The sequence below is a fragment of the Arachis hypogaea genome, chromosome 13 (genome assembly GCF_003086295.3).
Source record: "Arachis hypogaea cultivar Tifrunner chromosome 13, arahy.Tifrunner.gnm2.J5K5, whole genome shotgun sequence".
Lineage (NCBI taxonomy): Eukaryota > Viridiplantae > Streptophyta > Magnoliopsida > Fabales > Fabaceae > Arachis > Arachis hypogaea.
In genome coordinates, this window is record NC_092048.1 from 106,604,268 (window position 1) to 106,622,913 (window position 18,646).

Below are 18,646 nucleotides of genomic sequence, written 5' to 3' on the forward strand. Positions count from 1 at the left end.
GTTCTGGGCGTTTAGTGTAACACCCTAATATTTAAATCCTTATGCTTGAGTCATAAGTCAATGATAATAAGGTGGTACAACTTTTAAGGTAGATTATGATACATATTTATAGATTTAATTGAAAGGAAGTATTAAACGAGAAGCCTAAAAAGGAGCAAAATAAAATCGCGAATAATAATGCTCACGTATCGGTAAAACAGAAGATAAAGCATGGTTGAAAGTAATATAGAGATAAAGCAGTAAAGGATAATAAGATAAAGATAGAATATATATATATAAAATAAGTAGATACCCACTAGTCACGACCCGCGAAGTTTAGACCAGCTAGGGTACAGAATAAACGCAATTTGACAACAATATTTCCTATCTCTCCCATAAGATGCATAAAGGCCTCTATAGGCAAGTTTTCAAAAGGATTAAATACATAACATAAGTTTTTCAAAACAAAAGCGGAGAGAATCTAAACAAAATAAAGCAGAAGTCTAATGATCTTCGCCATCTTTCTGATGAAGCATAGCTCACTGCTAAGCACCTGGACCTGCATCTGAAAAACAAGAGATATATACGGAATGAGAACTCCCAACACATGGGTTTCTAGTACGGTAAAAGTGCCAAATAAATACTGCATAAGGCAACGTGAACTCATTAAGCAATCTTAATTCTCCACACATCACTATGTCCATCTTAAGATATTTCTAATCCATAATCTTGGCAACTAACATAAGAGGATTCTAAGTCTAAGTCAACATTTTTCATCTTTTTTTTAACTCTTCATTCAACAGAATTATAATCAGAATTAGCACCAGCCCTCAGCGTCAACCAACACCAGCATGAGGGACCTCTCAGTTATATAAGCACAAACAAAACAGATAAGTAATACCCAGGTAGATACAAGTAAAGCAAGTAGCATATAGTCATGTAACATAGCATGTACAATTAGGCAATCCAAAACAAGCAAGCAAACACAAACAAGTCAAACATATGCAAATGATGAATGCCTACCCTATGGCCGATGATATCATCTGTCGATTATATAGCCAACTAGCTAACCATTGGACAGTCCCTGTGAGCGTGCATCCCTAAGCTCAAAATCATAATCATTCAAATATATATATCATGGGGGAGAGCTCATCTGGAAAGATATAAGTGTCCGGCCACACTTACGACGCAGGGTCAACTGAATCTCAAATCTCAATCTAGAGTAAGTGGAGTCGACCCATTGCATCTACCCAAGGAAATTCGAAACTCAGATAATTTCTCAAATCTCAAATCATTCTTGATTGAGAGCAAGTGGGGGCTAACCACTACATCTACACCAGGAGACTCAAACCAAACCCAGAGCAAGTGGATCAATGCCACTGTATCTATCCAGACAAGTATATTAAAATCAGAATCAAGCTCAGATAACAATCTCATAATCATCATCATTCTTATTATCAATCTCATAATTATCATCATTCTCACTTAACATCTTGTTCATTTCTCTATATGTTATTAACTCAACTCATTTGACTTTATCTCTAACTCTTCCATCCTCAATTCCACCGGCTCTAGACTCCTATCGAAGTTTACAAGGTTTAGGAGGCCAAAAGAATGGTTAAAAGACATAAAAAAAAAATACTTTTCCAAATTCTGAGGGTTGTGCGTACGCATGCATATGGCTCGCGTACGCATCGTTGAATTTTTGGGGCGTCGCATACGCAAGTCTTGGTCGTGTACACGAGTGTTGAAAAATAGCAGCCTTTACTCACGTCGCGTACCACGTTCACATATGCGAGTGGACAATTTCGACACTACCGCATACGCATGCCTCCTTCCGCGTACGCGGGACCACTGGACAGCGCTTAGTGTCCGCGTCGCGTGGCACTGTGTGGTAGAATTGCCAAAAAGCTGTTAAGTGTAAAAATAAGTTTTTGAACCCAATTTTCAAACCTTCATATCTTTTGGTATAAATTCATTTTCAATCATTCTTGAACCGATGGAAAGATCGATAAATGAATTTTCATAAAAATCTAATTTTGAAACTTTTCCAACTCCGAGAGCTGAGTTACGGTCCACCGAAGTTGGCCAAAAATCTGTTTTTACCAAAAACACACATTTACCAATTTTCCAATGATTCACAAGCCTCAATCATTTTCAACCAACAAAATGAACCCAAACTAACTCAAGTCACATATTCACACACAACCAAATCCAAACCTACTCCATCTACACATTCCAACTCAAATACATCCATTCAACATTTCAAAAATCTCATTTTCCACTATTCCATCAATCAATCAAATTCTCATAAATTCCATACCAATTCTTCATTCAATCTCATACATTATCACACAATTCAATCATCACTTACCGTCCTTACCTTTTCTCGGCCTCCAGCCCAAAATTCACGGCCTCCGGCCTAAATTCACAATTTTAATACATATTCCACAAACCAATAATCATTATCCAATTCATCAAATTTCTCAACACACCAAACATGCCAATTCACATAATTGTCAACCCAATCATTAATTTTCACAACATACCAACTATACATATCAATACCAACTAATTTCACAAACTAAACCTAATCCTAGAGGCATCTAGCCTAGGATTTCATACTACATTATACGGTACTTAAATAAAACTAAAATCGTACATTTTAGAAGTTAAATTCAAGCTCTCACTTGAGAATCTCTACCAAAGCTTAGCTCCAAACTTCACCAATGAGCAATTTAATGCCCTAAACACCACTCTACACTAGTTCCTACAATATACACACCACTCAATACAGTAGAGTTTCCAAAAATCATCATAAACACAAAGGAAGTGGTTCTTGCCTTTTGTCCACTAAGATGTATGTGAAACCTAGCTAGAACACGTTCTAGAGTACCCCTAAAGCATCAAAATCACAATATTTCTCAAAACCCAAAGTCAAAACTCAAAATTTGTAAGGAAACAAAAACTGGGCATGAGTTTCGAAATTCCTTACCACAATACCTAGATAAACTTGAAGAGCTCGTCGAGAACGACGCGTGGCCATAAACAGCTTGTCGATTAGAGCTCCGTAAAGAAAGTTATGGTGATTTGAAGTATTTGGAAGCTTAGGGTTTCTATCTCATTCTCTCCTCCATTTCAGCACCTCTCTCTCTTTTTCTAGGATTAATGAGTTGAAATACTCATAACTAATGTTTATATATGTTGGGTCTAGGATCCAACTTGGGCCCAGTTCACATATATGGTCCGTTTGGCCCAAATTTGGGACAAAATTTTTAAGATTAACATTTTAATGTGCATTTTAATTATTTTTACCATCTCAATTACCCATTTTAACTTTTTTAACCTTTCTTACTAAAAATTAATTTTTTCAGCTGTAGTACACGACAGATCTCAACCGGTACTGCTGGTAAAATTTTTATTTCGTGTTTTTATGCAGAAAATTATGTTTTTCGACTTAGAAAAATTCACTAAGTCCAAATATCATATCGAAACGGTCAAATTATGAACGTTACACTTTCTAACTATTTCGCCCATATTTAATTTATTTCTTAATTAATTTACGGTTTGACCAGGTTTTACATTTAGCACCACCCAGGCAGTGAGGCTTAAACGCGAAATATGGGCTTGGACGCTAAACGCCGGTGGTTGGGCATTTAGCGCCATGTCTTCTGATTTGTGGCACGCGTTACGAAACCTTGGGCACTAAATGCCAAGTTGTAGCGTTTTGCGCCAACCATCCAAAGGAGAATTAGTCCAATTAAGCTCTTGTAGTCGTGTGTACGCGCAACACATGTGTACGCACGATCTCTTTTTTGCTCCAATAATGCGTACGCGTGGTCGTCTTTTGCTTCTTCATGCTTTTTTTTTCCAATTCTTCACCAGAATACTACCTGAAATCAATTAAGAGTCACAAAACTCAAAGTAGTATCCAATGGGAGATAATCCACTAAAATTCTCTAACAAATCAACAGAAAAGCCAAATAAAATCACATAAAAAAGATACAAATGAAAGCATCATCCAACATGCAGGATGCGTGTTGGCTAGATACTCGCCACGTGGATAGCACATAGGGTGCGTATTGCTGCGAATTTGGCCACGTGTCTACCACACAGTATACGTGCTGAGTAAGTACGTGACCTGTGTGTTACACTTTCTGCATCTGCAGCATCTACCCACCTGTACATACACAAAAAAGTTTCATTTTCAACAAAAAATTCACTTCTTTTATCTATATTAAAATTTTTTTAACCCCAGATGAGTCACTTGACATTTTAACTCAAATACAAACAAGTTTTGATTAATTAAAAATATAAAATCGTTCTTTATCTTTTAAAATATAACATATTTAAATTTTTCTATCTAAAATATATATAAATAAATATTTTTTTTACAAAAATTTATATGTTTCATATTTTAAAAAATAAAAAATATTTTTATATTTTTAATTAATTAATTACTTATTTATCTGCTAATTAAAATATCAAATATTTATTTATTTTTTTCTCTTCAATTTTTTTAGGTGCGTCTTATTTTTCTAAAATACTGGTGAGAGAGAAAAAAATCGCTGATAAGAGAATTTTTTTTAATTATACTGTGTCTATCATAAAAATTAAACATCAAATTAATTATTCTTATAGGATATAAATTAAAATATAAAATATATATTAAAAATATTTAAATTAATATATATAATAATTAATTTAGTGTCTAAGTTTTATCTACATATCATTTTTATTATTACGCTCTGTTATCTTTATTTTTTATCCATGTTATTTAATTTAAAGAAAAAGTTGGTGGCACGTGTAAAACTATTTGTATTTAGTTATTGACTTAATTATTTTGTTAACTTTTATAAATTTATCAAATTTTTAATTAAATATTTATAATTAAAAATTTTATAATTAAAATTTTATATTAAATTAAAACATTCAATTAGATGTTTTTAAATTATTTTTATTAAAAAATATACTTTTTCTAAAATATTTATTTTTATTTTCATGCAGAATGAATTATAAAATATTTAAAAGCAAATATTCTAGAATTCTTATATGTTTTTGAAAAATAACATCTGATAAGAATTCAATTATAAATTTTTATCTAACATAAAAATTCAATTATAATCTTTTAAATTGTAAGAACATAATTAAAAATTTAATAAAATTATAAAATTATAGAAAAAATAATTAAATTTCTAATTTTTTAATTTAAAAATAAATAATAAATCTATAACTAATTAAAAATATAAAATATTTTTTATTTTTTAATACGTAAAATATTTAAATTTTTTTTGTCTAAAATATACAAATATAAATAAATTTATCGAAGAGACTTAGATATTTCGTATTTTAGAATGTAAAAAATATTTTTGTATTTTTAATTAATCAATATTTTATTTATCTTCAAATTAAAAGATCAAAAATCTATTTGTTATTTTCTTTAAAAATTAACACACTAATTAAACTTTTATCATATAGATCAGATGTCTATAAAATAGCATATAGTTACTTCACATAGATTCATAATATAAAATTAAAAAAATAATTTATTTTCACTTAAGAGAATTCCTTTGAAAAAAAAATCGATATTTAAATAATTAATTATTGATGTACTTATATATTTTCTGATTGATGACTTGACTTACGAATACAAATTAACAACAAAAAAATCTAACATACAGCACTCTAGTGTTGCATATGGTTTTTTACTTAAATAAATAAAATTGAACTCAAATTTATTGGATTCTCTTAAAACAAATTTTAAAATATATTTATTCTTTTTTTAATATTATATAAATTATTCTAAAAATATGTGGATTATATAATATGTTAATTATGTTATTTAAGGATGATTTATGTATGCATCTCGTACTTTTCAAATTTTACATAATCTTATCTTAATGAGATAGAAATTCGAAAAAATAATTATTTCACACTTTTCTTTTTATATTTTCCCATCTTCTGTAATATACTATTCTATAATTCCATTAAAATCGTTGACGGATTTACAAATACACCAATATGTTTTTTTACTAAAAAACGTGACACTCTTACTTGTATTTTTATCAATCTTTTTTGATGATGAACTAACAAAAATATAGTGTCACTTATCTCTCTCAAAACTCAACAAACTTTATGCTTCATTTGACACTATACGTGTTTATTTATAGAGAATTTGTCATCATAGATCGTTCTAGCCTTCTTAGGATTAGTAATTTAATAATAAATGGTGGTTGTGCTTTGAGAGTTACTAAAATTGAGTATAAATTGCTCTAGAGTTATTAGGATCACAGATTGTACGTAAAATTGAGTATAAATTTATAGTTAGCTTATAATCTTGAGTAGTCTAACATAATTTACTCTTAATTTTTCTAAGCTATGTATACATAAAATATTTCTGAATAACATAGTTAACGTATTATATAATTTACACGTGCTTCTAAAATGATTTATATAATATCAAAAGAAAGATAAATACGTTTCAAAATTTATTTTAAAAAAATTTATAAATTTTATTTTTTTAAGTAAAAAATCCTATAAAATCCATCAAGCAAAGTTTTTAAAGATGTTATTAGATATTATACATATGGCTTGACGCCTTGACCGATCCAAGTTCAAACTTGTCTCTTTTAAGAATTGAAATGGAATAGAGAATGATTTTCGCACACTTCGCGTCTACCATTTCACTGGAGCTGAAAGGAACAAGTGCCCTACTACTTGAAATCATGAAAACTAATTAGATAAAGGCCAAAAGCCCAAAAGCTGCGAATGACACACTAGTAGTGTATGTCAGCATGTCACAGACTCACAATAGAGAGGAAAAAGAAGTGGTGCAAGCTCAAGCAATCAATAAGTTTAAAAAAATATAAGTAACTAACAATATTTTTAAAAAATGTATAAATAATATAAATTAATTTTAAATTTAATTAATAATATTAAATTAAAATATAATATATTTTTATTTAATTAGTAATTATTCATATTGTTTAAGACGGTAATTGTTTACTTAGCACTTCGGTAAGTTTAAACCATGCATGCATCTTGTTCTCTTCCGCAAAGACGTGTTCTCATTGTTATACACTACTAGATTGACATCTGTCTCCCAACATCATATTGCACCAAAATTGTTGCACAATTTCATTGGTTGGATGCACGGTAGGCGTAGCAAATGACTAACTGAATTGCATGTACTAAGGGGTTTTTTTAAAAGCTTTTTGAGAGGTGATTGTACCTTTTCATTTTGAGTTTAATAAATAAAAAAATAATTTCTCTACGTTATCGACAGTATTTCTGTCAATTTTTATTTATAATTGTATTTAATAAAAATATTTTTGTAGATGTATCTAATAAAAATATCTTTTTTATAGCTGCGTTTAATAAAAATATTTTTATAGATATATTTTCTGGATATATCTTTTTATATATTGTTTAAAATATAATAATTAATTATTGTTGACAATAAGTTGACAATAATATATTGGCACCTTATACTTTTCCATAAAAAAATTATGTGTTCGTATTTGTAAGTTTTAAAAAATAAGAATGATTTAAAAGTATTTAAAGTAGAATTTTTCAAATTATTTATACTTCTCAAAATTAATTTTAAGTTTAATTATTTGGTTGGTTCTTATAGTTCTGCAAAATTTTTAATCAGGTCTTTATATTTTTTTTAGTTGGGTTTCTGTATCAATTTTTTTTTAATTAGGTCCTTCTTGATAGTAATTAGTTTAATTATATAGAGACTTAACTAAAAAAATTGGTACAAAAACTTAAATGAAAAGAAAAAAAAGTGTAGAAACTCAATTAAAAAAAAATTTAGTGCATAGACTCAATTAAAAGAAAAAAAGTATAAGAACCTAATTAAAAATTTCGAAAAAATATAAGACTAACAGAATAATTAAACCTTAATTTTATATATTAATTAATTTTTAAATTAAACTCTTATATTTATATTTGTTATAGTATTTTTAATATTCAAAAGTTATTTTATTAAATAAAATTATTGTATTTTTTCTTATTGTAAATCATTCTCAATTTTATTCACTAAAAATAGATATTATAATTTTCAAAAAACTAATTTTTTAAAGTTAACTTTTATAAATTATCTTTAAAAAGTAAAGCTTCGTAAAAGTTGCCATTCATGTTTTCCTATTTTGGGAGGGGGTATTATTTGTATATACTTATAAAATATCTTATATTACTAACAAATATGTTAAGAACCTTATTTAAAAATATTACAAATTGAATTGCTAATAAAAACATAAATATTTTACGTTTTTAATAAATTAAATGCACAAAGAATACGTTAAAAAGTCAAATTTTATTTACTAGTATACATCGAAACTTTAATTTGTATATTATTCTACCATTCTATAATGTGTATGTAATAATGTCCATTTTAAAATTCCAAACAATATTTTCCTCGTGTTCCATTTAATTGAAAACATACCAAAAACAAAGTGGGTTGGTGACGATAACAATAGAGACAAGTATCAGGAAATTTATCCACCTACTTTACTAGGTAAATAATGATTTGTGTGAACAATGTAAATAATAAATTTTAAAATTAATTTAATAAAATAAAAATATATTATATTTTTAAATTATTTATTTAAATCTTAATATTAGAATAACTATTTACACGTCTAGTAAATTGAACATCTAATATATTTATTATTTATATTGTTTAATATTTTCATTGTTTATCTATATTTTTCTATATTTTTTATTGTCTAAACAATGTGAACAATGGATGTTTAATACAATAGGTATGCAGATGATTATGATCATTATTTTTAATTAGATGGTTATTTCTTTTGATTCGATTTATTCATGCATAGTTAATAACGACTGGATATTCAATTCACTAGGTGTGCAAATGGTTATCCTAATGTTAAAATTTAGAAGGTAATTTGGGATAAAGTATCTTTTTTACTTTATTGGGTCAATTTTAAAACCTATTATTCACATTGTTTAAAAGTCATTATCTACTTAGCAAAAGCGTAATGTACTTATATTAGCTATTTAGTATTGACTTATATATATAGTGATCTCGTTGTTATTATTAGATTAAAAATAAGTTAACATTATTTATTTGTTTTTACATCTTAATAAAAATAAAACAAATATTATTTTATGATTATTTAATAGAAACTAATAGCTAACATAATAGAATATCAGGATTTTATCCCTAATATGCAAAAAAATCGTAATGACTCTTACTCTTAAATCATCTAGCTTAATAGAAATTTAGCATATTTTGATTGAGAAAAATTAAATCACGCATTAAAATCAAGAATAACAAATTAAACTAATAATCAAGAATTGTGTCAAAACTTAAAATCAGTGTATATCTTTCAATAGTCATGCATGCTCATAGATCTAACTATACTTGTGTTCTCAAGTATCTTTATATTTTGTTAATAATTTAACATAATAATTTTAGAATTAAGGAATTCAAGAATTTGACGACAAGAAAAATATATCATTATGAAAAGTTTAAATATTAACTAGAATAATTGTTAAGATCGAAGACAAAAATTCAACAAACATGATAAAGTAAATTAAAGAAGTGGAATTATATTATTGATCAATTAGAAAATAAAAAATATATATTACAATTTTTTGTTTATTTATCTTATTATATACTGGCATATCCATGTCAAGTTTTTTTTTTTTTTAAATGTAAATTAAAGGTGATAGTTAGTTTTTAGCATAATGACAACTATAAGAATTTTTTATAAATAAATTAAAAATAAATAATGTTTCTAAAAACAAAATATAATAATTTTATTATCCAAAATCCAATTTTTTAGGAAGGGAAAATGAACTCAATTCTATCTAACGTTAAAAGAATATATGTTAATTCAAATATAAAATAAGAATAACATCTTAAAAAAAATATAATCATATTATTTCAACCAAAGAAATTAAGAATGAGGATAATAAGAATCGAACACATAATTCTAAATTAAGAATAAAAGGTTTGAAGAGTATCATAGTTAGAAATTTAATTTATATATGTATTTCTTGTACAAAAATAATTTAGAAAATACTTAATTATATATTATTATGTTTGCAAAAATATTGAATTATTTATATTTATAGTATACATTTAAACAAAAATGTAAAAAGGGGCGAACAATAGAAATTTATTTTCTTTTAATCCAATGTTGATAATTAGAATAGTCAATTTGGACATAAAAAAACAGAAGAATTATCATGCTAGAACTTTTCTTTGACTGAGGTATTTATAAATCAATGGAAATTAATTATTATACTATTGTAGAAAAAGGAAAAAAAATATTAAGAGGAGAAATAAACGAGATTAAGTTTCTCTTAAAATTTGATAAAATGTAAAGATAAGAAACTAATTATTGTTAATTAAAATAATAAAAATTAATTAACATCCCATTTTATTATTTTCCAAAGAGATATGTGTAACCCTAGAGTGGCAGTAAAGGACAGAGGAGAGAGTAGGGGGAGAGGGAGTATTAATTTTGGTTGTAGCGTCACAACTCGCACAACACAAGACCAGCACACAGCACACGCCTCTTTCCTTCCTTCATTCCCTCTGTCACTCCCCACCGTTCTCTGTCGGCCTCTTCTCTTCTCTGCTCACTTCCCTTTTCTATAATTTCATTCCTCTTCGTTTATATTAATATATATCCCCCTCTCTCTGTCTCTCTGTGTAAAGTGTAATTGCCGCCTTTCAAATTCCAATACGATAAGTCTGAGGCCATAGCAGGCAGCTGTTGCCTGCTTCTCTGTTCTTCACATCCAAATCGAATTTAATTCCAGTCGGGGAAGCTAAGGTAAGCTACTACATCTATTCTATCCTATTCCATGCCCTCCTCTCTCTCTCTCTCTCCCTCCAATTGCTATTTTATTCTTCTCAATTCTTGATAAAACAGGATTTCCGATTTTTATTCAAGATCCCCAACTATCAAGACTGAATCAAATTAAACAATCGCCAAAACTTTCTTCCTTCTTCCCGAACTCCCCCCCCCCCTTCCTTTCAATAATTGGCAAGAAGAAACATTAAGATTGGGAACGATTTCGATCATTTTCGTTTATTTATAACTGTTTTTACCTTGAGTAATTTCTATTTTAGCGATATAGGATCAAATTCAGCATAGCTGGGTAAGTTATTTTGGCTAATTCTCCAGTCAATTTAATTTTTCCTCCTTGTTTCATATTTTTTCGTTTGGAGTACGGAACGTGGAATAACGTCATGTAGATCTCATATCCACGTTATCGTGTTAGGTTGGGTTGGGTCTTCCTCCTCGTAAACCAATTTTATGCATGTTTTCCTCTTCGTTAATTGAAGTTTTATGTGTTGTTCAAGTTAGGTGTTTGTACTTTTCCGTGTTCTCCTTTTGGTTGAACTTAATCTGTTTTACCGTTGATTTATTTTGTGCCTTAGAAGTTTGAACAAGTGTAGAAAATAAATTGAATTTTGTACTACTTTCTTATTCATTTATTATTTATTGTTTTTTGGTTTATGTGGTGTGGTCATTCTGAAAATTTAATTACATTTCAAAGTAATATAAGCATTCCATTTGGTGTGAGCGCTGCTTAAGAATCCAATGCTTTGTTATAGCTTCTAGATTAGGTGTGATGTTGATATTATGTCCTAGCTGTTATGCTTATGTTTTTGTGGTTTTTGCATAAAATTTCCTAATGGTTCCACTTGGTACTAGGTATCTGGTGTTCGGCTGCTGCCTTCTCTTTCGCCGCTTCTGCTGTTTTTATTTGGAGTAACCAACGAGGTTTACTCAACTTCGCCTTCTCTTATTCTCATAATCTTCAACTTAGATAACTATAGTCATATATGGTTGTTTATCTTCTGTGTTTTCCCTAGTTTTTATATGGGGGGTTGTAACGAATTGTGTTTCAAAACCCAGTTCGTTCGAAATTTCATGACATAGCTGAAGTTTATAAACCATGCCAGCGTGATGTCGTCAAAACTGAACTGAAACATCAGTGCTGGTATCAAATTCCTTCTCTTTCCTTTTGATATATATTTTAAATAACAGTTCCTTTCAATTGCTTATGACATCTTTTGATATTCTAGATTAGTCTATATTCTTTGTTCTTTATGTTTCATTCTAATTTTAAACTGCAGAACGGTTTTGAAAAGCTTTTGGGCCAAAGGTTTTTCATGTCTTAATTTTTTAGTGTTAAAAAATTATATTCTTTTACTTTATGATACTGCATTTCTTTCTGCGTTAAAAGTTGCCCCATTTTACTCGGAATTGCTTCTACCATTATGGCAAAGTTTCAGTTCTGAAATTTGGGTCTGTTGTGAACAGGATGATTGTTTCCATGCCGTATACAGGAGGAGTCAGATTTTACTGGGTTAATTGAACTTACAACAACTGAGCTTAACCACAGTGTAATCTTCTATATATCATATGGATCGACAGGACACTTCAGGATTTGTAAGTGGGGGTGCTTTGTTCTCTTGTAGACGCATCTAACCCATAACTTTGTATATATACATATCTTTTACCCGGAAGTCAGGAGGCTGTTCTTTTCAAATTCATAGATAGAATTGGATATTGTTTCTACAATTGTTTCATGGATGCAAGGTTCCAGAACTTGGGATTTGCTGCAAAACATTCTGCAAATGCATTCAAGATTTTGAGCAATTCTATGCAAGTTGAACGAAGTGGAGCTGATTATTGTGGTACAGATACCATTTTACGACTCGATTCCCCTGGTTCTTCAATTCCTTCCTGCATGCTCTCCTGCAAGGGAACTAAACGGAAGTGGGATCTGATTGATGGAAGCATGGGTCAGAGAGCTGGCTCTTCCTTGTCTCTTGGGCTTGGCCGTTCAACAAGTTCCTCAGACAGCAAGGGGAGCTCAACCATTGCTTGCACTGCTATATCTTCAGCCAAAGATATTGACGAAGAATCATCTATGGATCTTGACTTGGACTTCTCTCTTCATCTTGGATGTGAGAAAGTACAGAGCCCAAACAAACTTGTTAGTTCAAATTTGAAGACAATGGAGCTGCAGCCCAAGTTTGATTTGGAGTTGAGTCTTTTGACTGGGCGCTGTGAATCGGATATTACAAGTGTTCATCTAAGTCCAACACCTCCTCAGTTGAACATGGAGATGCCTTTGGTGTTCACTGGGACACAAAATACAGAAGAGGGATCATCATCATGTAACTGGAAGCCCGGGCTTTTCCCATCATCAAATACCTCTTTAGATAGAGACACTGGTGTCCTTTTAAAACCAAATGCAAAGCAGTTTGATCATAGTCCCGTTGTTCAGGACCTCTCATCGAGCAGACCAAAAAGTTCAGTCACTTGTACTTCCGGGCTAACACAGCATCATCAACCAGTACATCGCTCCAACAATACAAAGATATGTCAAGTTGAGGGATGCGGAAAGGGAGCCAGAGGTGCTTCTGGCCGATGTATATCTCATGGAGGTGGTAGGAGGTGCCAGAAACCTGGGTGCCACAAAGGAGCTGAGGGTCGTACTGTGTACTGCAAGGCCCATGGAGGTGGCAGGCGATGTGAATTCCTTGGTTGCACAAAGAGTGCAGAAGGGCGTACAGATTTCTGCATTGCCCATGGTGGTGGCCGAAGATGCAGTCACGAAAGTTGTACCCGAGCTGCCAGGGGGAAATCTGGATTATGTATTCGTCATGGGGGTGGCAAGAGATGCCAGAGAGAAAATTGTACCAAGAGTGCAGAAGGCCTGTCAGGTCTCTGCATCTCACATGGGGGAGGTCGTCGATGCCAAGCTCTTGGATGCACAAAAGGGGCCCAGGGGAGCACAATGTTCTGCAAAGCACATGGTGGGGGGAAACGGTGTACAGCCCCCGGGTGCACCAAGGGTGCCGAGGGAAGCACCCCCTTTTGTAAGGGCCATGGTGGAGGAAAACGCTGTACATACCAAGGTGGTGGAGTTTGCAGTAAAAGCGTGCATGGAGGGACCAACTTCTGTGTGGCACATGGCGGTGGAAAGAGGTGTGCTATTCCTGGCTGTACAAAGAGCGCAAGAGGACGGACTGATCATTGTGTCCGCCATGGCGGTGGGAAGAGATGCAAGTTTGAAGGGTGCGGAAAGAGTGCACAAGGAAGCACCGACTTTTGCAAGGCACATGGGGGTGGCAAGAGATGCTCTTGGGGCCATCCTGGGTCAGAATTTGGCATCCAACCAGATGGTCCTTGTAATTCATTTGCCAGGGGGAAAACTGGTCTGTGTGCACTTCATAGTGGACAAGTGCATGATAAGAGGGTTCATGGTGGTGTCTCTCTGGGATCAACTGTTCAGGATCCTCATTCTAGTAATCCAGATGAACTAAAGCGGGTACTCCTTGCCAAAGACATGGATATGGGTATGATGAAAGTGACAAGCAGCCTTGGCAATGCTGCTCCGGGGACTTACTCTGATATTAAACAATATGAAGCTGCAAGCTCTAATGTCCCTGCCGAGGAAGGAAGTCACATGCCATCACTCACTGTTCCTGAAGGTAGGGTGCATGGTGGAAGTCTGATGGCAATGCTATCAGGGAGTTCTGTTCGTGGCTCAAGCAGTGGGAAAGGCGTTGCCAATGATCCATCTGAAGCTGTTAAAGGCTACATCATGCCCAGGAGTTGGATTTAAGGCTAGTCATCGTTTCTGTTTCATGGTTCCATAATTGGCATATTTATTATCTACATGTTTCATGGTTACTCCCTTTGATGTCGGATTGTTGGCGATTGGGTTTACTCTCTAATGAAGAGATTACCCAAGTTGTTTGATAAACAATCTTATGGAGGGGCTTATATCAAGGTAGGACTGTGTACTTTTGATTAGGTAGTGCGTGTTGCTCTTCGTCTTCTCCTTGTTCATGTGTCTGTAAATATTACATCTGATAAAACGTCTAGCAGGTTTGGAATGCTGGTTGCTACCTATAAGGTCTGTCAGTGTGCCATTGTATTCTATTCATAATAAAGCTAGTTCGTATGTTGTGTTATTTTATAGTTTACTCTAGAGAACTGCTTGTCAGGCTTGCAGCCTACTGGACTATTGTTGCTCCCATTTGGCAATTTCTGTTGTTATTAATAGACACTGTTGTCTTTTACATTGTATGTGCTAATGTAGGATGTGAGAGTCGAACCGGTTAATGAATCGGTGGAGTGGTGGAGTGGCTGAATCAGTGGTTAAATGGTCTAACCGGAATTAAATTGTGATTAAATTGATTTAATTAAATATAAAATAAAATTATTAAAAATTTAATATATGCGGAGTGCATCTGGTTTTATATGCGACAAAAAAGTGTCTTTAAAACTTAAAGGTAAATTCTATCGCACCGCTATAAGACCGGCTATGCTGTATGGTACGGAATGTTGGGCGGTTAAAAGGGAGCACGAACATAAGTTGAGTGTGATAGAGATGAAGATGTTGAGATGGATGAGTGGTCATACGCGATTGGATAAAATAAGGAATGAAGATATAAGGGAGAGAGTTGGAGTGGTATCCATTGTGGAAAAGATGGTTGAATTGCGTCTCACGAACATAAGTCGAGTGTGATAGAGATGAAGATGTTGAGATGGATGAGTGGTCATACGCGATTGGATAAAATAAGGAATGAAGATATAAGGGAGAGAGTTGGAGTAGTATCCATTGTGGAAAAGATGGTTGAATCGCGTCTCAGGGTTTGGACATGTGAGAAGAAGACAGATAGAACATCCAGTCAGGAGGGTGGATGAGATGGAAGATTGACAAAGGGCAAAAGGTAGAGGAAGACCTAAGAAGACCATCCATGAGGTGGTCAAACGAGATCTACATGTAAACGGTTTCTCTGTAGACATGATACATGACAGAGCACAATGGCGTCGTTTGATTCATGTAGTCGACCCCACTTAGTGGGACAAGGCTTTGATGTTGTTGTTGTATCTATAATTTATCATTAAAAATTTATAAACAAGTTTAAATATCAAAATTTATTGTTAAAGAAAATCAAAATATACACAAATGATATACACAATGTTTTATAGCAAAATATTTTTTTTTAATTAAACATAAAAAATATTACTCATCAGTAATTACAAATCAATAATCACCATTAAGTGTTTCAAGTTACATAAGTCGACAATACAAATTACATTTTAATTAAATTTTGGATATTTCTTAGCTGCATCAAAAGATTTGCAACGTTAGTTAGCATGCAATTGATTTTTTTTCTTAATAATAATAATAAGGGCAAAACATTCCATTAAGCAAAGGGGAAATTTTTTTTACATAAATCCGCCAAACTAAAATTCGGTTCATGAATCAACCAAGGTATATTTATATGTAATTCGAACCAACTAAATTCGAACTCAACTTTCATATAATTCAAACCATGTTCATTTGAATTATACACAATTGCACACACACTAATTCGAATCAACCTGATTCAAATTACACACAGTAATTCGAATCAGGGTGATTTGAATTACACCCATACACGCGTTCCCAAGTAATTCGAATTATTTATTGTATAATTTGAATTATGCTGTTAAAAAATTAATAATTTATTAAGAAAATTTTATTAAAAAAATTAATAATCTATTAAAAAATTTATTAAAAAAATTAGAAAAATATATTTTTTATTTCATACATAAAAAAAAGCTAACAAAATATTTAATTACGAGACTTCTTTAAAATATTAATGAGCTATCAATTCGAATTCCATACAATACTCTTTTGTCCATTTTTAATAGCTCATGAATATTTTTTAAATAATTTTTTAAATAAATTTATTTAAATTATACTACAAAAAATATTTTATTTTATGCAAAATAATTTAAAAAAATGGCTTAAAAAATGTTATGAGTACTATAAAAATTTGTAATGTTCTAATGACTTAGGTAAATACATGCATGTATTCAAATTTTAAATAAAATACTCTACATAGTCAATAATAATTTAGAAATTAAAAAAATATTTTATTTCATACAAAACAATTAAAAATATATTTTATTCTATACAAAATAATTTTAAAAAATAGCTTAAAAGATGTTATGAGTATTATAAAAGTTTGTAATATTCTAGTGATTTAAGTAAATACATGATAAAAATATATTTTTTTTAATTTCTAAATTATTATTGACTATGTAGAGTATTTTTTTAATGTCATAAGTCATTAGAACATTACAAATTTTTATAGTACTCCTAACATCTTTTAAGCTATTTTTTAAATTATTTGCATAGAATAAAATATTTTTTTGTGGTATAATTTAAATAAATTTATTAAAAAATATTCATAATAATTTTTTAATAAAATTATTTAAATTATATGGTGAGATATTACATGATTCGAATTACCATGGAGAAGTTCGAATCACTCTGATTCAAATTATATGGTGAGCAATTCGAATTCTATACAATACTCTTCTGCCCATTCTTGATAGCTCATGAATATTTTTTAATAAATTTATTCAAATTATACCACAAAAAAATATTTTATTCTATGAAAATTAATTTAAAATATGACTTAAAAGATGTTAGGAGTACTATAAAAATTTGTAATGTCCTAATGACTTAGGACATTAAAGAAATACTCTACATAGTCAATAATAATTTAGAAATTAAAGAAAATATATTTTTATCATGTATTTATTTAAATCACTAGAATATTACAAACTTTTATAATATTCATAACATCTTTTAAGCCATTTTTTAAAATTATTTTGTATAGAATAAAATATATTTTTTAATTGTTTTGTATGGAATAAAATATTTTCTTTAATTTCTAAATTATTATTGACTATGTAGAGTATTTTATTTAAAATTTGAGTACATGCATGTATTTACCTAAGTCATTAGAACATTACAAATTTTTATAGTACTCATAACATTTTTTAAGTCATTTTTTTAAAAAATATTCATGAGCTATTAAAAATGGACAAAGATTAGTATTGTATGGAATTCGAATTGATAGCTCATTAATATTTTAAAGAAGTCTCGTAATTAAATATTTTGTTAGCTTTTTTTATGTATGAAATAAAATATATATTTTTTTAATTTTTTTAATAAAATTTTCTTAATAAATTATTAATTTTTTAACAGTATAATTCAAATTATACCATGAATAATTCGAATCAGACAAATTTGAATTACTTAAGAACGCGTGCATGGGTGTAATTCGAATCACCCTGATTCGAATTACTGTGTGTAATTTGAATCAGGTTGATTCAAATTAGTGTGTGTGTGCAATTGTGTATAATTCGAATGAACATGGTTCGAATTATGTGAAAGTTGAGTTCGAATTTAGTTGGTTTGAATTACATATAAACATGCCTTGGTTGATTCATGAACCGAATTTTGGTTTGGCGGATTTGTGTAAAAAATTTCTCCCCTTGACTTAATTGAGTGTTTTGCCCTAATAATAATAAGGGGTAAGTATTGTTTTGGTCCTTAATTTTGAGGGTCAGAATCGAAAATGTCCTTGATCTAATTTTTTATTTAGAATCGCCCTTAATGTTGCATTTCCATTTAAAATCGTCCTTTCTAATAATTTTTTTTTTTATAAATGATGAAGCTACCCTTTTCAGCTTTAGTGTTGCGGGCGAAACACTTGATGTCTCTAATTTGATGTAAACCCTCAACGTTAACCACAACATTAATCACAACGTTTCGTAAACTAAACCGATTGCAGCGTGCCCTAACCCAG

At 30.5% G+C, this 18,646-nt stretch overlaps 1 protein-coding gene across 2 annotated transcripts; it reads left to right on the forward strand.

Moving 5' to 3' along the window:
* Positions 1-10,426: 10,426 nt before the first annotated feature.
* On the forward strand, positions 10,427-15,070 carry LOC112732540 (uncharacterized). Of its 2 annotated transcripts, XM_025781286.3 has the most exons (4): positions 10,432-10,793; positions 11,682-11,750; positions 11,886-11,970; positions 12,294-15,070. In XM_025781286.3, the coding sequence occupies exon 4, from the start codon at positions 12,562-12,564 to the stop codon at positions 14,608-14,610; it is 2,049 nt and encodes a 682-aa protein (XP_025637071.1). In that variant the 5' UTR covers positions 10,432-10,793; positions 11,682-11,750; positions 11,886-11,970; positions 12,294-12,561; the 3' UTR covers positions 14,611-15,070. The 2 variants fall into 2 exon arrangements, with proteins under 2 accessions (XP_025637072.1, XP_025637071.1); XM_025781287.3 differs by lacking the exon at positions 11,886-11,970 and having other exon boundaries at positions 10,427-10,793.
* Positions 15,071-18,646: the final 3,576 nt, after the last annotated feature.